The sequence below is a fragment of the Microtus pennsylvanicus genome, chromosome 20 (genome assembly GCF_037038515.1).
Source record: "Microtus pennsylvanicus isolate mMicPen1 chromosome 20, mMicPen1.hap1, whole genome shotgun sequence".
In the NCBI taxonomy this organism is placed as follows: domain Eukaryota; kingdom Metazoa; phylum Chordata; class Mammalia; order Rodentia; family Cricetidae; genus Microtus; species Microtus pennsylvanicus.
In genome coordinates this window covers 957,976-984,874 of record NC_134598.1, presented here as the reverse complement: position 1 = coordinate 984,874, position 26,899 = coordinate 957,976, and the positions used below count along the sequence as shown (strand labels likewise).

Genomic DNA, 26,899 nt, shown 5'->3' with positions numbered 1-26,899 from the left:
CATGCCTTGGTCCTGAAAGCATTTTTGGGCTCACACAGCGTATGACTAAGAAAGAATTTCTGAACCACTGCCATCATCTAGTGACAACAGTGGAAGAGAAAGTCCCTTAACTTCAATTCCATCTGATTGCATGAGAAACTTCTGATGAAGTCGGAGTTCCCTGGTTTTAATTTTTTTTTTTTTAAGCATGGGTCTTCACTTGAACATCATAGCCCATAAAGAAAGAAATTAAAACCAGACAGGCTCATTTCAATTCTACATTTCACATGCAATCAAAAAGATTTGCGTGCACACCACACACACACACACACACACACACACACACACACCATATCCTCCCTATCCATCTCTCCTTCCTCCTGCTCCCTTTGTGGGTCATAGCCTGCTCAGGAGATAAAATGTAAGCACCCACTGAAAGGAGCCCACTCTTGGACTATCGTGCAGAATGTTATTTCAACACAACCTTGAGTACACTTCCTTAGAAAAAAAAATAGAGTGTCTGAAGATCAGCTTTTTCCAGTTTCCAAAACTTATTTATGGCACAACAAATTCAAGTCCAATGACAAATGCCCGGTCTGCAGCTTCCACACGGTGAGTAGTAGCTGACTGATTATCCCAGAAGAATCTAAGATACTCTGGAGGAAAAGGAAAGCCGCTCTTTTTCACAGAGCAACTCCAGAAAAGACAGGCACCAAAGCTATACAGAGAAAACCAAAAAGAAAAAAAGAAAAAAAATCAAATATCCAGCAACATTTGTTTAAGTAAGTGTGATAAAAACTATGTTTAATGGCAGAGTAAATGTTTCCCTTTGAAGCTCTTCAATCCTTTACTGTTCCTCTGAAGGCCCACATTCAAATCTTCTCACTGTGACTAGCACTCAGGGATTCTCTCCGTGTACGATTATAAGATCACTTGATCTAAGGATGGCCCAGAAAGCATTTTATCAAACACTGACTCTTAGGGAAAAAAATTTTAAAAAGCTACCCTGTTGTTCCTCTGGGAGAGTGAAAAAGAGAAGTTTCCGTGGCCGAATCAGGCTAGGAAACTCCACGATGCGGTCCAGCTCTGAGTTTCTTACGCTGATGTATGTTTAAAGTGTGATACACCATCTATGGTCCACTAGAGAAACTGTGGTGTGTTCTTATCACAATATTTGTCTCAAAGATTTATTTCTTTTTATTTCGTGGACATGGGTGCTTTGCCTGGATGTATGTTTCTGTACCACGTGTGTGAGGTACCAGCAGAGGCCAGAAAGGGGCATCAGATCCCCTGAAGTGGAGTTACAGATGGCTGTGAGCTGCCATGTGGGTGCTGGGACCCCAACTCCAGTCCTCCGCAAGAGCGGCCAGTGTTCCTAACAGCTCGAGTCATCTCCAGCCCCCACCACTGTGGTGTCTCAGCTTCATCCTTTGTTATATTCAAATTTCTAAAATACAGTAGTATGTAGTTTTGTCTGATGATTGGTTTACAGGGCAAATAACAGAACTAGCATTCCTCATAGTATAAAGTAGAAAATGAAGAACTTCTAGACAAAAGCCCCAAGGAGAAGTGAGTGCCCAAAGAGGTGACTGATGTACTCGCACGCCTACCTGCCATGAGCCAGGACCCCGAGATTACCGCTTTCCTCCACGCCTTCATTTTCTCCCAAGCCTATGCTTCCTGCCAGCCAGCACTGACTCAGCTCCCAGGGCACATCCTCTGCCTCAGCACAACACCGCACTAACTACAGCTACCTAATCCCACACGGTCCTTACTGCTCTGTGTGAAAGCCAGTCCTCGGAAGCCCCCCGCCACATGCTGCAGAAGGCTGCTGGGCATTATCAGCCTGTTCCTGCCTCCAGAGTTGAACAGAGAGGAGGTGTCTATGCAGACTCAGAAAAGTTGAACAGAGAGGAGGTGTCTATGCAGACTCAGAAAAGCATCACTAATATAATTCTTTTCATCCCATAGTCAATAAAGCATGCACCCTAAGTGGACATTTTTTTAAGAAAAGAAAAATCAGAATGTCCCTTCTGCAAGAACAGGGATCTTGTCGCTCAGTGTGGCACCGCTTTGGTGTGTCAGACAATGTGACTTGTTCACTGACACTCATTCACCCAGGGCACAAGTGCGTAGCGAGTGCCCATCACTTAACAGACATGCCTGTTAGTGCAAATGGAAAGTCACTATCACAGGCCAAAGTCTCAGCCTTTCCAGCACTTTGCAGGGTCCAAGAATTTTCTGCAATAGGAAATGCGTTTGCCTGGCCAGCCCATCCCCGTCCCCGGACGAATATGGAGGTTTTCTCGATAGGTTTTTATTTCCTCCTCTTTCCTCTCCTTGACAGCAAGGAATTGAGGAAAGTCCCAGCTAATATGACACTTCAGAATTCTAATAATAATAAAACCGTTCCATAATTCTCAGTTTAGAGATGAAAACTGGAATATAAAGTATAAAAGGAAACTTCTGGGGGCCAATGGCAAATTGGTAATAAAACAATGCAGTAAGGGACAAACTGTTCCTCCTCAGTACCTCAGTACCAATAATAAAGAGAATTATCTAAAATCACACACGATATATTAAAAATTAATCAAATGGAATGAATCATTCTGAAGCAATATGTATTTTTGGCAATAAAATAAAACCCTACAAAATAAAAATTGTAGAAATATTTACAAGTGTAGATTTTCTTGGCTTGCTTAAAATCCAAATAATCTATTAATTTAAAATAATATGCCGTTCTCTGCAAACACATGGTTGAATAAAATAATCACAAGTAGTGCTAAAGGAAGTGTTTGTCATAAAAGTTAATAAGTTTAAGTGTATAAATATATAACTTACTAAGCCATTAAAAATCTGATAAATACTTTTGTAACATTTTTTAAAGTAATTGATACAACTGTGTACATATTGAATGCAAATAAAGGGGAAAATTAAGGACTTTTGAACAAATATTAAATTTTCCAATAAATTTGCTTTCAAATTCAGAGCAACAAAATATTTAAATATAATTTATCACTGCATCTCAATAATCTAGTTTAAATAACTTTAAATTAAAATATATCTAGCAAAAACAACCATGGAAATTTGATCTTCTCTAATTGTGTCAGTTTAAACTATGTACTGGAAAAGACAGATAATACAAATTACCAGGTATGATCAGTGTTAAGTAGATGGGAACTTTACAGAGTAACCTCGGGCCCAGTCCTTCACTATGCACGTCTGTGGAGGGTAAGAGGCCAGTCATTTTAGCAACCCCTTCTCTGATGTTTTTGTAATGTTCCCGTGAGCATGTTTAGATATGGAGACGTATCTATGCGATATCTTCAACTTCGTGCTGGCCTGATTATCTCGTCCTGCAGAATTGTTGACGTTTTATCTTCTTTACAGTCATGGTTATACTTAATTTGCCTCCAAAACCTGAGAAGCATCTAAGATTTTGTTCATGCCTGTCTTGATTGTTTTACTGTGCTGTGTATTTTACAATTACTAATTTATTTGCCATTTAACAAAAATTTAACAAACATTTAATAAGTCATATGCCCAACACCTTACATTTACACAGACATGTCGTTCTGTGACAAATCAGCCTGGATGAAATATGTACTCTCTACAAGTAATTTTTAAAACTCATACCACATACCAACTTTTCAGTACTCACACTTTATTATAAAGCTACTAAAATATTTTGCTTTTAAAGCATAAATCTGTATCAGAGTACTCATTAATCAACATTTAAAATATAATTTTTTCTAGTTTCCTAAAATATTTCATTCATGCAAAAACTGATCAATGCCTCACATTCAACATGACTAACTAATAACATTTCAAGATTCTATAGAAATCCACACCGTGGCAAAACAAAATGTATAATTTTCTTTAATTCTTGGGTGGTCTGCTGCAGAAAACTTAGCTGCATATAAAGCTATAAATTACTGAGAAAGCAGCTATTTGGTACAAGATAGGTTAATTTATGAAAACTTGTTTTAGTTTGCAGGAAGTCTACATATGAAAGACATTTCCAAGAAATGTCCAAGCAGAGGGAGTCGGGGTCCTTCTGAAAACGGAAGGGGCTTTCACTCGACATACACTGTCGGAACACAATAGAGGCGGGGACAAGTCTGGTTTGCAAATCCATATGTTCTTAACTGGATATTCTTACATTCTTTCACATTTTTACGATGCACCTATGAGTTTAAGGCTAGGCTGCACAAGCTGCGCAGGAATGGAAGACTAGTGCCACCTACTGGACAGTGTGCGCACCATTCAATCCATCGGTTTCAAAGGCTTTTGTAAACTATAGCGAAATTTGTGTCGGTTCTTAAAGTTATTTCTCTTAAAAAAAATAAAATAAGATAAGAACCTCCTGGCCTGTGGGCTGCATAGCATGTGTTATCCTGCATCAAGGCTGCTGAGCTGCACACACACACAGGATGCACACTCACAGCACGCATGGGCCTGCATCAACTCTGCAGAACTGCACACACACACACAGGATGCACACTCACAGCAGGTACAAGCCTGCATCAAGTCTGCAGAACTACACACACACACACACACACACGGTGCACACACAAAAAAAGACAGACAGACAGTCTTTAAAAATGTTAATTAAAGGTAGGCAAGATGAATGTGTTAAAATAGTGAACACACAAGACACCAGTAGAGAAACACGGGCCACTTCGTCCTGGTCCATTTCAAATGTGATATGGTTCCATGATTGTCAGAGAAGAGGCTCACAGCCCACTCACTCCCTGAGGAGCTTCAGAAGGCCGAACAATAGAAAACTCAGAACCACAACACTGTGTTCACAGACAAAGGTCACAGGGTCTACATGTCTTACAGAGTTTTCAACACTAACAGAAAATGTACCTGTCCCAGTGGGCAAGCCGGTTGTTCTTAAAGTAGATATAACATCTGTTGCTACTAACGAACTACCAGCAGTGTTAACAGAAAATGGTGCTTTTTGCTTAGAGATGCTGTTACGCACATTTGTGGGAAATTTTGTTTAAAATGTATGAATTAAAGCCCATACATGCTAATTTGCTCCTCAGAGCAATCAAATGAACCAGAGTTCTTCATTCTGATAGTATGCATAAGATATGCTTCTTCACTTCAAACAGTTCCTATTCCAACAAACTCAATTATTTTAGAGAGAAGGGCAAAGAAATTACAGATTATATATCATATATGTTGTGGTTATGCATTTGTGTAGTTTATGTGTGTTGTCATTTTCGTTATATAACTGAAAACAGTGCACTCTCTATCTGAGACCCCCCTATACTGTAAAGACCCAATCAAAGGAGAACAAGCTGCTTCCTGAGAACGAATCTGGAAGCACATAAGCTTCCCTGTCCTTCTAATCTCCCCCATGAGCTAATCTCAAATGCGTCTTTACTCTCTGCTAGAGTCCTGACCTCATACACATATAAACTTCCAGATGGTTATTATTCATTTAAGCAATGCTTTCTAGACGCCAGACGCTGTGTCATGTTTAGGAGTCACAGCCCTGACTCATGGAGCTCTGCTCACAGAGAGGACACATTTTCAGAATGTGTCTCTGGGAGGTCTAATGTATTCACTAGCGTACCGTGATCTATCATCTTATCATCTTCATTAACAACCCAATAGTCATGTGGAGGTGTGTTAGGAAGTAAAAGCCACAACTGCATACTGTGTACATGGTATTAAAGTGTGACTATCTGTAACTAGGCCTTTCTAGACAGGCGCTAAAACTACCCTGATAACTGGTCTGGGCTACCACACACTACCTAACTTTTCTCTGGTATTGAAACTACGTATGAAATTCTGCTGCCGGCTCCTCCTAGGATCAGTGGCCAAGGACTCCAATGCTCAGTGCCACCCAGAAGACTTTTCTCTAAGTCTGGACCGTTAGTAATTCATAGGGAGTTTTAAGGTTTAATTCACCTCAAGCTGAAAGTTGAAAGTGTAGCTAAGAAAACAAACACGTAGAGCAGGTGATCTAGAGCAGGTGATCTAGAGCAGGTGATCTAGAGCAGGTGATCTAGCTCTTCCTCTTGGCAGTAAAGGGGAGGAGGAGAACGAGTCCAGGCAGGCTCACGGTGTGCTCGAGGTCACACCAGCTAAGAGCAGAGCACCTCGGAGCTTCTGCTTTGGAATACTTACAGGAAACTGTTGTAGGGAATCACCAGGGAATCCCGCGTGAGAAAAATCACCTTTGATGACAAACACGAGTGAACCGTAACTCAGATGCACTTAATAAGAGCTAAGTTAAAATCATGCTTTATGAAAAAATAAGAAGACAGGCATGCCGGAGCTGAAGATGGTAAGTCATTTCTGAGATACAGCCTTCACCCAGATCAGCTCCGGACAACCAACTTTAGGAGCCTGTTCCAATTAGTTTGTTCTTAGTTCTAGAGTTATTTCACACTGAATTATTATTCAAAAAAATCAATGCATAATTCAATATTTAACCATTATTCAAAATTAATTTGTTATTTAATATCAAATCATTATTCAATATTCAAAATTAGTGGAGGTAAGAAACCAAAACCTTTTTGATTTACAGACGTTTCTCTTGTAATGGGTTTGGGCCAAAGAACAGCGATTTAAAGCAAGAAATGACACTTTCATTTGAGTTCCCTGTGCCTCCCATCTTGCTCTCTTTCCCTCTTTGTACCAAGTGATAAAAGCTGGAGTTTTCCTCTCAATCATATTCTTAAATTTGAAAGTTCAAGTAGTCTGTATCATTGCTGTTAAATCTGACAACTTCTTCAGCATCTCCATATCGCTAAAATAGCCAATAAATTCATTATACACTTCAAACACTAATGACCCTTGAAAATTAGGGAATTAAGGAATAGTCTAACCAAATCCTTTGCCAGTAAAATACATCTGTGGATGTCTGAGAAGAAAGATAGAGAGTTTCTCTGGGCTTTTGTCAATACTGGGTGGTGAGAATAAAAGTGTATTTACAGAACTTGAATTCTGTTACAGGACAACATATACACAAAGTGAAGAGATGAGGTTTAGATATAATGAAGAGGGGCTGGCAAGATGGCCCAGTACGTAAAGCACATGCAGCCAAGCCTGGCACCCCGAGTTCAGTCCCCAGGAGCCCACAGTTGTCACCTGACCTCCACAGGTGCACAGCGGCACATCCATACATGCACAAATATAAATAAATCAAGTTTAAAAGATAATAGATTGAGGTGGTTAGTTCTCAAACAGCACGTATTTGTGGTTCCCATTAAAGTAAAAACAATTAAATGGAAAATTATATATATTTAAATTTTTAAAGGTCTATTTTCATGAAAAAATATAAATCCAAATGGATATAAACATGTGGATTTTTATAATAAACCTAGTGAAAACATCTATGCCATGCAGTACCTGAGGTTTTTATATGCTAATTCATTTAACTCTCACAGAAACCATTTCGGGTGAAACCTAAGATTATCTTTATTTTGGAAATAAGGGAGCTCAGACAGCTAGATAGTAAGAGTCAAAGCCGGATTCCAACCCCACTGAGTCTGAATCGAGAATTGCTTGCTGACTGAGCACTGTACTGGCATGGTTTGGTCCTTAGCAGTTTTGTTGAATTAATCTATGAATTGTTATCAAAAGTTAAAGCTGTTTGTATTTCAATTCAACAGCTTCGTTAGGAAACACTTTCCTGGCCTGTTATACTTTGAGGAATACACTGCTCTTCATAAGCTACTTCTGTAAACACTTAGCCTTCAGTGGACAGAAGACCCAGCGCACAGAACTATGCGGCAGGCTTTCACCCAAGGCAGTATTCATAGTGAGAAAACGGTTCTGCACATTCGCAGTCCGATTGCTGCACATATCAACAGCAATAAAAACTCTCAGAGAGCATTGGACTGCGCGGATGAGGCTTCATATCCCTCGGGCTCAGATATAAAGCCGTGGGTGAGTGGTCACTTCCACATCTGCATGGCCCATAGCCCACCCCGTCTGCACATTTGGAAACTCTCAGCCCCTGATGACACCGCGCAGCCTCACCGACTCCACCAGATGAGGTCAGGGCAGGATAGGTGGGGGCAGGGAGAATGATGTCAAAGGTGATCGTGTGGGGTTGGGGGACACCTGTGGGCGTTAAGCTGCATTCAGAGATGAGCATGAGCTGTTATGTAGAAATAACAAAATCTAGTTTTTACAAATGCCTTACCTGGCACTTGAAATCAAGTTGCTGTCTCAAGCCCTCTCACAGCAGTGTAGGAAAAGCCAGCCCTGGCCTTCCTCTATACTCCACCAACGGCATCCATAAAACGCCACTGTCAACTTGGGCTCCCTAGAGCGTGTCGTTCTAGCGCTCACGAAGTGCCTCGGTTTCCTCTCTCACTTCTCCCATTGCCCTTGCTACTTCATGTAGTGCCAATAACCCCACTCCTGGCCATGGAGATTCAGCTCAAGCGTCGTCTCCCTTGTGTGGTCCTGTTAAACTCCAGAGACCTTCCTACCTTCCAATACTTGTTTCCCTACAGAAGACAGCTAGGATCACTCTGCTCTGGCCTCCTACTCTACTCAAGGCACAGACACATCCATCCAGCCATTTCCTTGCGTGGTTAAAAGACCCCATACAGCTTTATCAGTCTCCTCCTTACCAAAAACCAGTCAGCTTAGCCATCTTTATCATCATATCCTCGCTGCTCAATACAGTGCCTGACATGCATTTAAGACTTAGTAAATGATTAATAACATAGCTAAATCCTCTACCCAACATATTAAGAGATATATACAGTGATATATACAGTGATGGAGGTATAAATAGTATTGATAATCATATTCATTGAAATAAAACACTTAACCATTGTGAATTTTACGATAAAATTAAAACAGTGACACACAGTGGAATATTGAGCTTCTGTGCTTCACTGGTTTCAATGTTTGGAATCACATTTTTAAAAGCACAGTGGTTCTAATTTATGAACCAGTTTAAAACATGCTGTATTAGTTCTGTCTATTTGATTCTTGTTAAACAGAAAATATCTTCTTAAGTACAATCTAAGCAACACAATTACCTTAAAGTTGTTCATTTTAGCTTTTTTTCTTTTCTATAGGAACAGCCACATGTGGAGTGAGAAGCATGGTATTCGCTTTGACAAGATGAATGTCCTACTTTGTGTGAGTCGGGGCAGTTTCTCCTGGAGCCTGCACTGTGGTGTGCAGGTGTGTGCATGCACTAGAGCACAAGAAGATGCCCTGAGATACTAGTGATGGGTGGGCGTATGCTGGGCAAGGAAAGTGGCCATGTGTCTTTACTGAGAAGACCGTGGGAATGAGTGCTATTCAGAGTGATAATTTATAGCCAATTTCCATCTTCCCATCAGCATCCAAATAAAAGAGATGACATTTAGTACAGCGTGATGGTGCAGCAGTTCCTACAGCAGAAACCCCCGCTCTGCCCAGTGCCCGACTATGCAGAGTACAACAAGCAGCAACCTGAGGGAAGCCCACAGGCTCGCAGGGCCACTGGCTGGCTCTTTGTCACCAAATGCAGCAGGTTGAATGCAGACATCACTGTGATATCTTCAGCAACAAACCGAGACGCAAAACCAGGGGCAAAAGCTGAGTAGGAGAAAAGAAAAAGAAAACAAGAAACAACGAATTAAAACATCACAAACGTTAGGCACATTCATTAAACAACTACAGGCTTTTGGTTTACAGCTGAGCGTATGCAGTGCTAACCAACTGCCCACGGCTAGGTTCGGGTGCCAAGCTGACTCTCACCACCACCTTTAATTCCCGCGGTACGCTGAGGAGGCAGGTTTTATGCCCAGGACATCTGTGAGGGGAAAATGAGGCTCAAAGCTCAAAGACACAAACAAACACAGTTTGGAAAGAGCGAGGAAACACTCATCTGAAGACAGAGCCGTATTCTATCCTTACACACAGCCTTCATTAGATGCAGAAACCCATATTTTAAGATTAAAAAAATAAAAACCCTAAGGACAACTGAGAGGCTTCACTCCACAGCCATTATATCTGAGTAAAGCATACGGAGCATGTACTTCCATCTGGTTGCAAGATTTACGCTTTCTAAATAAAATTCTGTGAGTAGCACTCATGACCCAACACTGAAAGGAGTAAAAACTACTTTACTAAGGTCTCTGGAAATGTAGAAGAATCTCAAAACCATCTGATGTTAAACTTCAGACAAAAGTTCAGCTCGCAGGGTTTTCGTAAACATCTCCTGCACTGTTGCAACTGGCGAAGATTAACTTCAAATGAAAGTGGAGGACACTCGGTGGTTATCAATTTCTGGTGTTTTATTTTAAATTACCACGTTAAGTAACTGTAACTGCCAAATGTCCAAAAATGGAATAAAATTAATATCTTGCTCATTTCCTGACCACGACCACCTCCATTCCTCACCCCAAAATAAAAGTCTTTTCCTGTACTCTTGTGACCCCCTTGAAGAGCAAACACATAATAAACAGTAATATATTTGACCAAATCGCTCTGGACTATATCTGACGGAAATTCTTGTATTAACATGCCTGAACTCTGACTTCCACAAACGAAACTCTCTACAGAACTAAAACATTTTTGTGTTCCTAACTGGAGGCAACTTGGACAGAGAGGGAGGGTAAGAATCACAGTACGCAGCCTGAGAGAGCCGTTAGACATAAATAAACATGTCGTTTTCACGAGCGACTGCAGGGCGGGCAAAAGAGTGCATGCCTTTGGAACAGACTACCGGCTAATAAAAGATCAAAGGTCTATACCTCACAACGCCATAAATAAAAATGGAGTTTTTTTCCATGAGACCCTTCCCCATGAGGAACAAAGTATGTGCGGTAAATGTAATTACTTAGCAAAGCTGCGGCCTAGCTGCGCTCCCACAGCTGACCATAAAATGTCTTCCTATTCTATTTCATCGACCGCTGTACCAGGCAGCCTGGGCGCCCACGGATCACTGTGGCCATCTGGCTTGTGTCAAAGCCAGCACACAGGAAGAAAGGCAGTGACGTCACTCTGCAGGTCAGGCAAAGAACAAAGATGCCTTCTACAATTAAAAGCCAAGGACTGCAAACATCGGGGGCTCAAGGGGATTGCAAGTTAACAGCCCTCCCCCGCTGCCTTTCTCCTACCCAAATGTGAGAGCGCCATCTAGTGGCGAGTTGGCTTTGCCCAGTCTGGGGGTTGTTTGGCTTTGTGGTTTTCCAGTTGACCCTGGAAGGGCTACACTAGTAAGTGACGCTCCTGGCAGAACTACTGCAGGAGCTACCTGGCCCTTTCATGCTGCAGAATGAAGAACGACAACCCGCCATGGTACGACTCACTTGGGGATCTCTCCAGTAACGACTCCACAGGTTGGAAGCTGGTATGACCTTAATTTTATGAATGCTCACAAGAACGTTAGAAAAAGCCAACAAACTAAGAGAATGCTTGTGAACAGTACAGTGTCTGCGAATATGTTTCTGAGCCATAGGTTGGAAAGCGATTCTGCAGAACGCCACCTGTGTCTCAAACCCACAACTCCTACTTCTGTCAAACCAAAGAACCCCAGGAAATATGCCTCTCATGCATGAAGTCAGAAACAAGTTTCCTCTAGAGCATGGGAACAATATTTTTGTGCTGAATAGAGAGACAGCGTGTGTTTTACACTTGCAGTGAAAGAAACCATTTGCTGACAACAGATACACAATCTATACTCCGTTTTCAGAGAGCTGCGTGTCACTCTGGTTTATGTGAGCTATGCAGCTCGACCCCCTGGCTAGCACCCTGGCAGGAACGTGACCACTGTGTAACCTGGGACAAGTGACTTCTCTTCTCAGCATCTTGGATTCCTTGACTCTAAAATAACCACTAAATAAATTAGCTAAAAGTACCTCTAACAAGCCCTGGCATATGATACATGTTCAGAAAAAGTAAGCTGATAATATTATTTAAACATGTCAAGTCATTGCCATATTTAATATTGCATGAGTTAGGAGAAAGTCTTGAAAATAAGGTTTTCACCAGCACTCATCACCTCGCAAATATTCCCCATCTCTCCAACCCCACAGCTTCTTTTCCCTTCCTCACCCCATCCTACCCCGGGCGATAGTCCCGCCGGATCAGCTGTTTATTGTGTCCCCCAAAACAAGTCCAGTGTTTCCCACCACCTCCAGGTCCTGGCTGCAAGTCACTACTCTCTGCTGCCACGCCTAGCAGCCACTGGTCACAGCTCAGCTTTCCCAGTGCTACTGGGTCACCTGCCACACGCTCACCTCTCCCACATTCTCGTCGTGGTCCTGGTCTGTTTTCATCCTCTCCTCTTCTAGATCAAGCAGCTCTTAAGGGCAGGGAGAAGAGCCTTCCCACTTCCCAACACATACTGAGCAGAAGACTCAATGGTCAGGGCCCTCATTTCCAGTATTCTGACAGTGCTTAGAGGAACTAAAATCCGTTACATGTGTACAACTGCTGCAGCTCCTACAAGAGGGAGACTCGTGAAAAGCACTGCACCGGGTTTAGCCCTCCTGTTTTAATCGCTTCTTTTCAGGGTTTTCTTATGGAGGAAAGTTTTGGGTTTTCCATTTCTAGCCCTGGAGTTCATACTAAACCCTCACTGGTTACATTTCAGGGAGGGGCTTTACTCAGAGTTTTGCAAGTCTCCTCTGTAAACACAGAGCTTATGACGTCGGCCCCCACTAAGTTCATACTACAGACCCCACAGAACTAATGAGCAGAATTTCCTGGACGCATCATGTAGGGCTGATCTCCCTTAATTTTCTGGTTATTGTTTTCTTCCTCCCTTTGCAGAAATTGTGTCTCGATCTCAATGCTCTTTCTTTCTGGTTCCCAAAGTAATCACGCTCCCAGTCCAGGCCTTCGGCTTCCTCTGGGTTTCTGACGTGCTTACTCTCTTCCTTATGGAACCTCTCCCTTCCTTACCCAGTCTCCACCTTCCAGAAGCTTGTAACTTCACCCACCAATTCTTGATAGGGAGCTAGGAGGCTCTAGGGCTAACCTGGCTCAAAGCACCCAATGCTGTTTTCTACGGGCTTCCAGATGGCAGTAACATCAACCTGTGTTTGCACCGCGTGCGTTTGTTTACAGGGGCTTCCGTAGTTTTACCGCCTGTTTTACTTAGCATGCTTTCAGTATCTGCGTGTACACATTCCACGTGAGGACCCATGATAATCGGATTCAAGTGCCCGAACGCGAGTGTGATTCGCTGAAGTAGTTTCCCTGACTGCCATTCACTTGCTCTTTCTGGCTCTCCATTTCCCAGGACAGGCATGCGGTTCCTGCTCCCGCCCCCTTGTGGCGGAGGGAAACCCTGTGACAGCTCCAGCGAAAATGAAAACAGTGCCACTTCCGGGCCTCTTAACTGTTGGTGTGAAACCCTGCCGAGCTTGTTTTTCTTCCCAAACAAAACCCAGCCGAGCTCTCTAATTAGATGAGGGCGACTCTGCTAGCCACGATCTGGAATAAGAAGCAAGCAGCAGCCCGTCCATCCGGCCCACCATGAGCATGCAGTACAAACAAGAACGAAGCCGTCAGCATCTCCAGCCGCTGGTGTTTGTGACTGGCTGTTCCAGAAAGAGCTAAAGTTCATGGCAGCAAGTGATGGAGCCAGAAAAAAATTTATTTTAATATCTATTTAAAATGCCTTGGGGCTGGAGCGATAGCCCAGCAGTTAAGAAAAGGAGTGTATTGCTCTTCTAGAGTTTAGTTCCCAACAGTCAGATCCCAACTTCCTCTGTGGCAATCAGATACCCCAGCCTCCATGAGCACCTACACTGGTGCGCACCTACCCACATACACATAATTTAAAATGCTAAATATATGCTTTTAACCCTCAAAAGTATGAATTCTGGTGCTCCAGATATTACTGTACTTATTTCAGGAGACATAGTCTAAAAAGATGAGAAGTCGATGCCAAGGACAGGGGAGCAACATGGAAAGCCCATAGGGGCTCTCCCATTGGTCATCCCTCTGTTACTAAATATCACAAAGGAACTCTTGCTTCGGTTGGAAGAGAGGACTCTCCTTTTACAGGAACACACTGAAGACCAGATGGATGTTGTTCAGGCTGACCACACTGAGTTAAAACTAATCTAACCCTTCAAGGAGCAAGCTGGTCACTCAGTGGTGAAAAACGAATGAAATCCTCTATCCTAAAGAGACTGGCTGCTCCTGGGCACTAACCACCTATTGCAGCTTCAGCTGCATTGAGCTGATTCAGAGAATCGGAGTCTGCACACAAGTCCATATAAATACAATGATCTCATTCTAATCAATCGATAAATAAGAAAAAACAATCTATTTGCCGTGTGTGTGTGTGTGTGTATCTTCTAGTGTCCCAGAGATAGTTACTTCAGACCTAAGGAAAAACAATCACAGCAATGGCTCACTTTTCTTAAACTAAAAGTAAGCAAATACACACACACACGCACACACACACTACAATGTCATAACAATATAAGCTTTAAAAAATAACCTGTGGACAGGTATTTTGCTGTTTCTGAATGCACTGCAAACACCAGCAGCTTCGCACATCAAAACAAAAAGGATACAATAGCAAAGAGAACCAGAAGGAAAATGAGAAGAAGCGGTGAGTATGAGGATCTTCATCCCACACAGCACAGAGAGGACACCACTCACTGGAAACCCCCCTTCCTGCTGCAGGTCACAGCAGAAGCCCCTGGAACGTTAGCCAGACACGCAGCCATATGTCTTGGCCTCCCTAGCCAGGTCGGAACATGAGACTAGACTGCAGAAAGGGAAATGTGATCTTGCAGACAAACTCTAAAGACGGAGTCACTGGCTTTCCATTGCTTCTTCCCTCCCGGGACATGGTAACAGTTGATGAGCATTGGTGAGCCCCAAACAGGAGCTCCGTGATGAAGGAGGCAACACTAAGAGGCCAGGAGAGAGACGGGTGCCAAGTTTGACCTAGTACCTGACAGGAAACTAGCGCTGGTCTAAGTCACCCTGCTGCATCTGTCTCTCCACCACAGCCTGGCCTGGGGCTTCTCAAGAGCCCAGCGAGGAGTGAACACACAAACGCTGAAAAGCGAGCAGAGAGATTACAATAGACTGCCAACAATGGTAGACACATAAAGAAGCAGCGGAGGAGGTCTCAATATTATCCAAGTTTGAAAAATCAACATATGCTGCTACAACTATAGCAAAATTATGACAGCAAGCATCAAAGAAATAATGATTTAAAACTCTGCTTCAGAGGAATGAGACAGAGACAGGTAAAGCTGGAGGGTTATTGCTTAGTACCCTTGTACTAAGAATCATTGGCAGGTTTTTTCATAAAAACGAAATTTATGTTTGAAACCCAAACAGTGATCCAAACGACCATTTCGTCTAAAGAAAACCCCCTCCTGATGATGGCTGAACTGGTACTGTAATTCTAGGCCTGGGGTAGAAGTTACAGTATTCGTGTCTATCTGTGATTGGCACCTTTTCTGAGTCAAGGTCTCACTATGTAGCCTCAAATTTGTGAGGATTACTGAAACAGGAGGATTACTTTGAGTGCAAGGCCAGTCCAGGCTACACAAAGAGTACCAGGCCAGCCTGGTCTACATAACGGGTGCCAGGCCAGCCTGGTCTATAGGGTAAGATCCTGTCTCAAAAAAAAAAAAAATCCTTAGTTCATTTCTTTCTTCGCTAATGGATTATTCTTTGTTCCAAGGTATTTCCATCTACCATCACTAAAACCACAAACTCACATCTTGATTCTACTTCAATGACCACTATCCACGCAACACTAATTGATGCAACTGTATTACCATTTCATTCTAAAATGCATCCTTGACTTTCTACCTCTCACCTAGAATGGAGAACAAGCAGCCTGCGGCTAGTCCTGGACTTTTGATCCCCTTCACATCTGCCCCGCTGACACGGCACAGGGTTTGCTTCACCCATGCTCAGACACCGCTCAGTATGCTCCAAGCCCCGTCACCTCCTCCAGAGAGAAGTAGTGCCGCCAGTCTCTCTACTCCTCCTCCGAGACCGAGCAGAGTCATTACTTTTGCAGAACTTCAGCCCTCAACATCCTCCGGCACATACCACACTCCCCAGCTCAGCCTCCACTATTTCTAGTGCCTCACTTGATGCAAAGTTCCCAGAAGCAGCCAGCATATACCAGTCGAATAAATATTGTCCTGATTACAACCAACTGTTCAGTTCCTCCTAAAACCTTCCCTTTCCTGGAGATCCCTATAGCTCGTTAGCTTCCTTACCTGCAAAATATGGATAATAATTGTTTTTCATTAAAGCTTGAGTTAAATGCAACATTTATAACACTATATAGCACAGTGCAATGAACTGTACTTTCCAGAAGGAAAACAAAGAGGAGGAAGGGAAGGGAGAGAAGGAAGGAGAGGAGAAAGACGAGTGAGTTATGAGTTACAGAATTTAGTTAACTTAGTTTAGGATATGGAAAGACAGGGTAATTAATACTTAACTTCATATGGATGATTTTTCCACTTCAAGAATTATGCTTTAGTGATTTTCAAAAAAAAAAACTCATCTTTAACAAAAAATGAAACTTCAAATTTTGCAGTTGATTGTTTCAGTCAATTCTGAGTGATCCAACTTCATGCATGCAAAAATCAAAGAGCTGAACAGCCCTTATCAGCTCCAACAGAAGCTATAAGCTAGAGCTGCAATGTGACTGTCACTCAAAGATAAAGTTTTCAAGGACCGAAAGAGAATTTTCCACATGACCCTGAGAATTACCCCCAGCACTTGAAGTCTTGCATTCTCAGCACTAATAACCTTGTGACTGATAGTAATTTCTCATCAAAATGCCAGTAAATTCCATTGTCCTAGGCCCCTCTTCAGCACAGAATGGTGGTGACTTTTTATATATCCAAAATACATTATGACTTACAATCAGATTAATCAGTAACAATATCCCAACCTCCTTATTATGCCCTTTGATAATTTTCTTTGTAATCAAATGTTTTTGCAAAGGATATGACAGTTTTTTATCGAATTCCATTAGGCTTAGGAAACAAAATAAATGTATCTTTCCTTGTTAAATAAATATCAGCTCAAGGATGGTACTCTAAGCTATGAATGATACCTAATGATAGTTATGATAATAAGTCAAAATATCATTAATTTAAGGTTGACAAAATTAAGATATAAAGTATATAAAGTATATGGTAATGTGGTTGTTTGAATAAGAATAGCTCCCATTAACTCGTAGGTTTGAATGCTTGGTCACAAGGGTGTGGCACATTAGAATGTGTGGCCTTGCTAGAGAATGTCACTTTCCAATGCTCAAGCTAGACACAGCGTGTCTCTCTCCCTCCCTCTCTCTCTTTCTCTCTCTCTCTCTCTCTCTCTCTCTCTCTCTCTCTCAGTTACCTCTCCAGCACCGTGTGTGCCTGCACACCGCCATGCTTCCCACCACGAAGATAATGGACTAACTAACTCTGTTAGCAAGCCCCAGCTAAATGCTTTCCTTTATAAGAGCTGCTGTGGTCATGGTGTCTCTTCACAGCAATAGAACACTGACCAAAACATGTGGTAATCAGTAAATATAATGACTGTTACATGATTAGATGAAAATAGTCCTTAAAAGAAGACCATAATATAAAAACAATAATGCAAAAAAAAAATCACTTTCAACTATAGGCTCTCTTTTAATTAATAAAAGCATAACTGGAAAACTATTCCTAAATTCCTCCCATATAAGAGTTAAATGCTATTTCACTTTTAATGTAAAAGTTAGATTGGATGAGGTTCACTGGTATTTTTTACAGTCACAGAAACTAAAATAACCTCTATAAAAGATGAAGGCAAACCTAACAGAAGACATGCTACAATAAATAAACACTGGGAAAAAACATTACAAAACAAAAATAAAATAAAAGTAATTTTAATGAGCTTATTAAAACAGAGACTCGTGTAGCGTTACAAAATGAAGAAATGACAGAGAGGGGTTTTGAAGAAGAGGAGGAGGAGGAGAGAAAGGAAGACTTCGTCTGGTACACACAGGCACAGATAAAAGAGACATACATTTCCAAAGAGCCCTTCACTCATACCTGGAGTCAGATTCGCCAGCAAGGTGGAGGAGAGACTACAAAAACAGGAAAACCTGCACCCAAGGCTCTTCTAAAAAGCTTCTGGTGGGTAGACGGCAAAGAGGAAGAATGGGGGGAAAGGCCAAATCCCAACTCACATCACATGGAGTCGCTGCCTGCAAGTTCGTGAGAGCCCAGCACATTCCTTCCTACCCGGTTCTAAGGAGGCAGAAGAAAGGTTACATACAGCTCAGCCGCCCGGTATGGAAAGTACCAATGGACGCCTGCTCCGTCCAGACCCAGCGGCTAATTCTAGGTACTGACACTGCAGTCACCTCACAGAGGACTCAGGAAGCACCTATGTGCTGACTCTCAAAACTGGGAGATACTAGGGGTGCTGCCATGAAAATTCAGGGTAGTGTTCTGATCAAAACCAAGAAGCTCCAGCAGCAAGACAACCCCTCTTTTCTAGAGCTCGCTGCAGCCCGCGGCAGCCCTCCTCCTCTCTGTTTGCAGTCTGTCTCTGTGAAGCCAAAGCTCACTGGTCTCCTCTTTTGTCAGCTTGAAAGACAGGCACACACCACAGCAGAGCTGCTCTCATTCCTCAACCTGGACAAGCCCGTGTTGCATTCACCCCTTGTTCTACTTGACAAACAGATGAGGAAAGCGAAACAAGACCCCATGGTCCCCGGCAGCTCACCTGTTGGTATCATGAAAGCTAAGGTTACTGAGAGCAGTAAGGATCACACGGAGACAAAAAGGGGACACAGACCTGCACAACAGAGGGAAGGAATCCAGTGTGGAGACACGAGAAATGCTTGCTTCACTTGACATTTAACAGTAAAGGATAAGACCGTCGCCCAGCTTTCAAAGAAGAAAGGGGGTCAGGAGTATGCTTTGGTGGTGTTGCTCTTGCAGAGGACCTGAATTCAATTCCCTGCACCCATAAGGAGCCTCATGGCCATCTGTCTGGAGGACCTAACACCCTCTTCTGATCCCTCTGCACATCAGGAATGCACACAATATACATAAATACCCATGGGCAAAACACTCACACACATAAAATTTCAAATAGTATCTGGTGACCAGGGATGTGGCTGAGGAGGAGCATGCTCTTGTAGCACTTGCGAGGCCCTGGGCTGCATCCCCGAACCCCATAAGAAAAGAAAGAAGCATCTGGAACAAAGCAGGTGACTCGTGGCAAGGAGAGAAGAGTAACTGCTACTCCCTGAAGGCAAAGGGGGAGTCTGTGGCTGAGGCTCCGGTCCGAGAAGACCATGAAGTTGGCAAGGGCAGATGGTGGAAGCCATACTAAGGATTTGGAAAAAAAAAACATAAATTACTGAAATTATTATTACCAGATAGGCATATTTAAATATCAATGTGACAAAAATGGAAACGGGCAGGAGTCACACAGGACCCAAGGCAGCCACAATCTCTAGGGCAGCCGTCGAGGCAGAGGTCGGCTGTGGGTGAGAGGTAGATATTTTAAATCAGGAGACCACAGTTATAGCTCATGCAACAGTAAAAATGATAATAGCATTTTCTAATCTGGGGAGTAAGGAGGAGGCCAAAGTTCAGGTAGAAAAGGAAGCTCTGGTTTTGCCATGGTCAGGCTGCCCAGGGCAAGGTTGACAGAGAAGGAAGTGAACACTAGGGAACTCAGCTGATGGGAAGATAACCAGGGACACCATCTAAATACAGACTGGAACTGAAGCCAAGAAGTAAACAAGATTATTTGAAGAGATGCTTTAAGTGAGAAAAGACTGAGAGCTGAACTGTAGCTCAACTCCAGGTAAGCTACTCTAAAGGAGAGGGCGCTAATCTCAGAAGGGAGAGGTCACAAGATGTTGTCCCCGGACAGCTATGACGGCTGTGACCTTGCTGGTAGAGGTCATGGTCACTGTGAAAGGAGCCCTGCTAAGTAATTCTCGTAGCTGCTTTTCTATGTCTGAGACAAAACACCATGACCAAGGCAATTTATAAAGGCTTAATTTGGGGCTCACGGTTCTAGCAGGTTAGGGTCCATGACCATCACAGTGGAGATCATGGCAGCAAGCAGGAAGGCATGGCATTGAAGCAGTAGCTGAGAGACACTGGGAATGGGGTGGGCTTTTGAAACCTCAAAGCCTGTCCTCAGTGACACACCTTCTCCCATGAGGTCACACCTCCTAGTCCTTCCCAAACAGTCCCACCAATTGGGAACCAATCATTCAAATATATGATAGAGTATTGATATTCAAATCACCACCCTAATTCACGTCTATCCCTTTCATTTCATGATGAAAACAATCTATGAACGTGGATCACACTAATTCACACCTATCCCTTTCATTTTGTGACAACCTATGAACGGTGGGTACACGATCACCCCCATTTTGCAAGTGGAAGAACTGAGACATGGGTTTCATCAATTAGGCCAGAAAGCAAGACAAAAGACTGCTTCGGGAATGGGAGTGGCTAGTGTATCCAACAACCTGAAGTCAGGAAGAGAAGGAGCAAACGGAACCCACTTGGTGGTTTCCATAGAGCAGTTCATTTCAAGGAAGTCATACCAACAAGGCTTCACCTGTGTCCCCCTTCTCTCCTAGTCCACATCAGGACCCATCTCTCTGAACCAGTGACACAGTCCTAAATGCTGCACCTATTGCTGTTCTTGGTCCTTCCAATCTCTGCCGCAGACAGCGGCCAGGATGTCTATTTAAAAGTGAAGCTCGGGCTCCTGACCACCTGTCTAACATCCCTTAGCCACTCCCATGCTCAGCACAGCTGAACGCTCTGAATGCTCTAAAAATCCAGTAATTGGTGGGAACTGTCAGGAGATACAGTGGAATGAGAGCCAAGTACAAAAGTTGTCCTCCAACCCCCACACACCGCTGCTGACACGTGCTTACGTGTGTACAGTAAAAAAATAAACAGGTAAGTATGATCAGAAGTGTAAAATCCTAGAGGGTCTTGCCCTGCCCTTGATTCTCAACACTAAGTGCTCTCTCTTGTTCCTATCACAACATGGTCTTGACTTTTTTACATGAGGACATGGTAGTTTCAAACCAAGAAGAAAAACCTGAGAATGTGTTGCAAGGAGAGGGGACCCCTTGTTTGTCACCAAGGATGTGGCCTGTCTATCTCTGGTTCACACTGTATTCCCAACGTTAGAAGAATCAATACATATTTTTGGGTGGAAGCTGAGAAAGAGAAATGGCAAGGAGATAAAGAATTTGTAAACCAGTTTGAAGAAGACATGAACAATAATGGAACAAGAAGGCTTGGGTTGAGTGGGGTTAGATGAGAGGGCAGGGCAGATGAGGGAGCATGGGAAGGATAACTCTACAAGCCTTTGAAAGGCCAAATGCAAACCTACTACTGTAGAAGCTTCCTCAAATAGATGTGTATATATATAAAGAGTTTAAATGGAGTTAGCCTACAAAGGGAGTATAATGTCTCTCCCAAACACCACAGGCTATCCAATTAGAAACCCGCACCCTGCAAATACCACAGGTCACTGGGACTGCTGCTGGTATTCTCCAGAACATTGCTAAAGACATTTGAGTCATAGAGCATGAAAAACATCACATTGGTATTTACCTGGCAGTTCTATTCCTACAGGTGCTGAAAATGCTACCTCTGTTATCTACCACCAGGGGTAGGGATGGGGGAGGGGCAGAGTCAGCAGCAGCCTTGCTCTCCTGTGAGCCCCACAGTCTACAGGAGCAAGAAGCCTAGAAAGAAATGCCAGCCAGGGCAGGGGTGGCACAAATTCTATGGTAACAACCAGCTGCTTTCTGATTGGATGAAGGCCCACTATACAAGTCGGAACTCATGTTTAGCATCTTCATCCAGGCCAGGAGCTGGTGACTGGGGTAGATGGCAGGCCCTAGCGGAGAACGGACCACTGTTATTGTGCTAGATGAACACAGTGTGAAACAGCCTCCTACGTGATTCCCTCTAGCTCTGGAGATCACTCATAGCTTCTAACACAGAAAGCCACATCGATGCCCCCAGAACCTCCTCCCAAGGTTCCATAATCACCGTGGAAGAAGAGGTAGAAGACTGTATACAACAAAAGTTAGGGAAGACTACTACAGAACAGTGCTGCTCCAGACAGGGCAGGGCAGATGCAGATGCTCACACGTGCGCATGCACACACACACACACACACACACACACACACACACACACGTGAGCGTGCATTCATGGCAGCTATGACTGCACACCCAAGACCTGCACAAGATCAAGCCCGCCAAAAATCTCATATTGAGTCAGGAGGTGGTCAGTGCACATCTTTAATCCCAACACTTGGGAGGCGGAGGCAGGCGGATTTCTGTGAGTTCAAGGCCAGTCTGGGTCCCGGAGAGGCTACTGAGCTCCAGAAGATGGTCCTATGCCCGTGCACAGAGAGCACCAAGTGAACTCAGGGAGTTTAAAACAGAGCACACAAGACTGGGGAGAGAGTGGTGGAGGGCAGAGGACAACCTGTTACACACGAAATTCTCAAACAATAAAAGGAAAAAACATTTTAATGCTCCCTCCCCCCCCCAGCCAAAAAAAGTTAAATCACAGAGGATGCTGGGATAAATGGACTGTGTTTTGTGGAAGAAATCTGAGTTTGTTTAAATGAAAAATATTAGGAAAATTTCTCAGAGCTAGAAAAAACGTGAGTTTATTTTCTTAAAAATCATAAGAAAACAGTTCCAATTTTTTTATTTCTAATTTTATCTTTAAATTTACTTTTTTTTTTTTTTTTGGTTTTTCGAGACAGGGTTTCTCTGTGGTTTTGGAGCCTGTCCTGGAACTAGCTCTTGTAGACCAGGTTGGTCTCGAACTCACAGAGATCCGCCTGCCTCTGCCTCACGAGTGCTGGGATTAAAGGCGTGCGCCACCACCGCCCAGCTTAAATTTACTTTTTAAAATACTAAGTTTTGTTAGGGCTTTCACTCCTTGTGCCAAGATTTCCACTTCTGTAACCTGAGGTTAGCATAAAACCAGCTGTTTCTGCCCCAAACCAGAGCTTTATTTTCCCCTTTGGTTATTTCATGCTGGAAGGGGTTCTTATTAACAACTATACATGTCTAAGATCTCCTGAGCAAACTGGGAGCAGGAGGAGGAGAGTAGAAGGGGAGTGGGAAAAGGCTTAGCTCATTAAGAACACTAGCCAGGCAGTGGTGGCACACACCTTTAATCCCAATACTCGGGAGGCAGAGGCAAACGGATCTCTGCAAGTTCAAAGCCAGCCTGGTCGACAAGAGCTAGTTCCAGGATGGGCTCCAAAGCTACAGAGAAACCCTGTCTTGAACCCGCCCCCCCCCCAAAAAAAAGAACACTAAAAAATCCAATTATATACATGTCTGATGGATGAAGCAAGTATCACTTGACAGATGTAAGCTGCCTGAAAACTCCTAAGGTGTTAACTAATTCATGTAAGATCATACAAATCCCCTTTTTAAAAAAGAGGATAGGTGTATTTGGGGCTGACAAGACGGCAAATCAGGTGGAGGGTGCTTGTCACCAAGTCTTAAGATCAGAGTTTGATCCCTGAAGTGCACGGGGGAAAGAGAGAATTAACTCTCTCAAGTCATCTTCTGGCCTTCACATGTGCACCATGGTGTGTGTGTGTGTGTGTGTGTGTGTGTGTGTGTATGTGTGTGTGCACATGAGCACACGGTGTGGGGAGGCATACATACAAACACAGGCACACAACAGCACACATCCACCGAAATGAATGTAAAACATTTAAAAAATGCTGGTCTTTTTAAAAAATGTATGGTGCATAGCAATATAAAAACACACAAAAAAACAATGTTTCAGAAGAAAAAGTCAGACACACACTCTACCCAGCAGACGACAGTATCTGGATATAAAGTACCAGAGTGTGCAGAACTGAACAGTGTAACCTCAGTGGTGGAGGAACAAAAACAGCGTGAGTTTACACTCTTCCTGGGGAGAAACAAGAAAAATCACAAAACTTCCAGGCAGAGGGGGAAGTGACTGGCGACGTCACACAGACAGCTCTGACATTCCATTCTGAAGCTGGACGGGGGGCACTCAGATTTTTAAAACAAGATTCTGTTTGCCTCATATAGACACCTCATTTGCATACTCTTCTGTATGTATGAAGTATTTCCACATAACAAGAGAGCACAGCTTACTAATGCTACGGAGAGGAGAGGTGCTTCACAGTGCTCACGGGTCGTGGAGGCAAAGCGTTGACTGATCTTTCTTTTGTTTTCTTTCCTTTAACCAGTTTTAACATCCAGTCTACTTTTAGGATGACCAGAGGGAAATTCTGCTGGTTATCTACACTGTTAAAAGAAGGCTTTCTTGGCCTGGTGGTGGTGGTGGCACACATCTTTAATCCCAGCACTTGAGACTCAGAGGCAGGCAGATTCCTGTGAGTCTGAGGCCAGCCTGCTTTACAGAGCTAGTTCCAGGACAGGCTCCAAAGCTACAGAGAAACCCTGTCTCAAAAAGCAAAAAAAAAAGGGGGGGGGGCTCTCTCCTTTGAAAAAAACAGGCATCGTTTCTAATGCCTAATGCTGTTACTTCAGACGGGGCATTCATATGATACTTCTAATATGCTTGTAATCTGTCTTCTAAATAGACACTAAATGTTTTAAAAGGCTGTGTGACATTAGCTATAGATCAAATTCCTGGGCACGGCTGGAAACAGAGTTCAAACATGAGTTCTTAGGGGGCGTTGCAGGCAGTTCAGCAACAGGGTGAAGCTTCAGGCAATACCAAGAGAAGCATAATTCTGTGCAACTTATTACCCATGCTATTTCCAGTAAAAGTTACGGAAGCTCCTGGAAAACTCCATACAGACTACAGATGCATACAAGAGACAACATAGAGTAGCAGCCAAGCTCATTCATTCTGCAGACATGGAAACAGGAGCATAGGAAGGTGAACCGGCTTAAGGAAAACAGGTTGAGAAGACAGTCTCCCAACTGCCATCCACTGTTCCTCTCAGGCCACGGCATGAGCTCTCAACACTGTAGTGTTTCAAATTGTTCCTCTTACAGGCGAGCATCTTCTGCCTTCAGCCCACTCTCTTCCTGGCCCACTGAGGCAGTCTGACACATTCACATCATGAAATCAGAGGCTGGAGAGATGGCTGAGCAGTTAAGAGCACTGGCTGTTCTTCCGGAGGACCCAGGTTCAATTCCCAGCACCTACATGGACAGCTCACAACCATCTGTGACTCCAGTTCCAGGGAATCTGTCGCCGCCTTCTGGCCTCCACAGGTATGGCACAAACATGGTGTAGGCAAAATATCCGCACACATAAAATAAGATAAAAAACTGGAAACCTAATATAGTTTTTGAAAAATCAGCAGCAAAGATGACAATGAACTTTCCCCTTTCAATGACTGTGAGACTAGAAGTCCAAGCACTCTCGTGGCACCTCGCCCGCCCCCGTCTAATCGGGACTAGGTCCCAGGAGACGGGCTCCACTCTTCCTTACTAACACACTGCTAATCTCCCTAACTCCAACCACACCCAGATTCTGTACTCACAGAGCACAATAAAGAAAAGAAGAATAAACATAAAAACAAGATGGACTGATACAGGACTATCTTACATTCCCATGTGGCATAGGCTTATTCTCAATAAGGACTTAAATTTAACACATATACTCAAGTACTTTTACTTCAGCCACTAAATAAAATAACCAATCCACGAAACTCTAAGAGCTCATTATATTATGTACAGCAACAGCAGACAGTTACAGCTGAACTGTGAGTGCTGTAAGCGTGCCAAGCAAATTCCATCCTAAAATCATATTACAGACCTAGGAAGGAAGCCTGAAAACACAGATTTTTGAAGTATACTGACTTTGTCTCCTCATCCTCAAGATTATTTCATAACCCAGTCTTAGCCAGTACATCTCCTGGCCAAAAATAAAAAAATAAAATAAAATAAAAACCGGTGGCTGCTCCTGTGGAAGGATTTTGAGGAATTTCCTTTGGTTCAACAGTTAAGGAGAGACGATGACCCAGGGGACGCTGAATCCAGGACGTCCCTGGGAATACCCACAAAGCCAGTAAGTCGTAACTTTCACGTGTGCACTCTGCGAGCATACATGTAGGCTTTATATTCAAAGCTGAGTTTCCGGACTTTACAGTAGCAATCTACTGTTGTGCGCTCTCTCTGTCAATGGCCAGAACTGCAGCTGTTAGCATATGGGAGTGTTATTGGTTCCTTTCCTTTAGAGATGAAGACATCATTCTTCTTGTTTCTTTTTTATTGTTTTTATTGAGTTATATATTTTTCTCCACTCCCTTACTTTCCTCTCCCCTCCCCTTCTACCCTCTCCCATGGTCCCCATGTTCCCAATTTACTCAGGAGATCTTGTCTTTTTCTACTTCCCATGTAGATTAGATCCATGTATGTCTCTCTTAGGGTCCTCTTTGTTGTCTAGGTTCTCTGGGGTTGTGAACTATAGGCTGGTTTTTCTTTGTTTTATGTTTAAAAACCACTTATGAGTGAGAACGTATGATAATTGTCTTTCTGGGTCTGGGTTACCTCACTCAATATGATGTTTTCTAGATCTATCCATTTGCCTGCAAATTTCAAGATGTCATTTTCTCTGCTGTGTAGTACTCCATTGTGAAAATGTACATTTTCCTTATCCATTCTTCTGTCGAGGGACATTTAGGTTGTTTCCAGGTTCTGGCAATGACAAACAATGCTGCTATGAACATAGTTGAGCACATGTCGTTGTGGCACAATTGAGCATCCTTTGGATATATACCCAAAAGTGGTATTACTGGGTCTTGAGGAAGGTTGTTTCCCAATTTTCTGAGAAATCGCCATACTGATACCCAAAGGGGCTATATCAGCTTGCACTCCCACCAGCAATGCAGGAGTGTTCCCTTTACTCCACAACCTCTCCAGCATAAGTTATCATCAGTGTTTTTGAATCTCAGAGCT

At 43.2% G+C, this 26,899-nt stretch overlaps 1 protein-coding gene across 2 annotated transcripts in view; it reads right to left on the bottom strand.

Moving 5' to 3' along the window:
* The window catches only part of Msrb3 (methionine sulfoxide reductase B3), a 123,373-nt gene that overhangs the window by 87,199 nt on the left and 9,275 nt on the right, over window positions 1–26,899 (bottom strand). The window contains exon 2 of one of the 2 annotated variants that reach the window (XM_075954099.1): window positions 9,427–9,552. The exons of the other annotated variant lie outside the window; for it this stretch is intronic. Coding sequence (XP_075810214.1) covers window positions 9,427–9,552 — 126 coding nt within the window. The remainder of the gene's footprint in view (window positions 1–9,426; window positions 9,553–26,899) is intronic. 2 annotated transcript variants of the gene reach the window in all.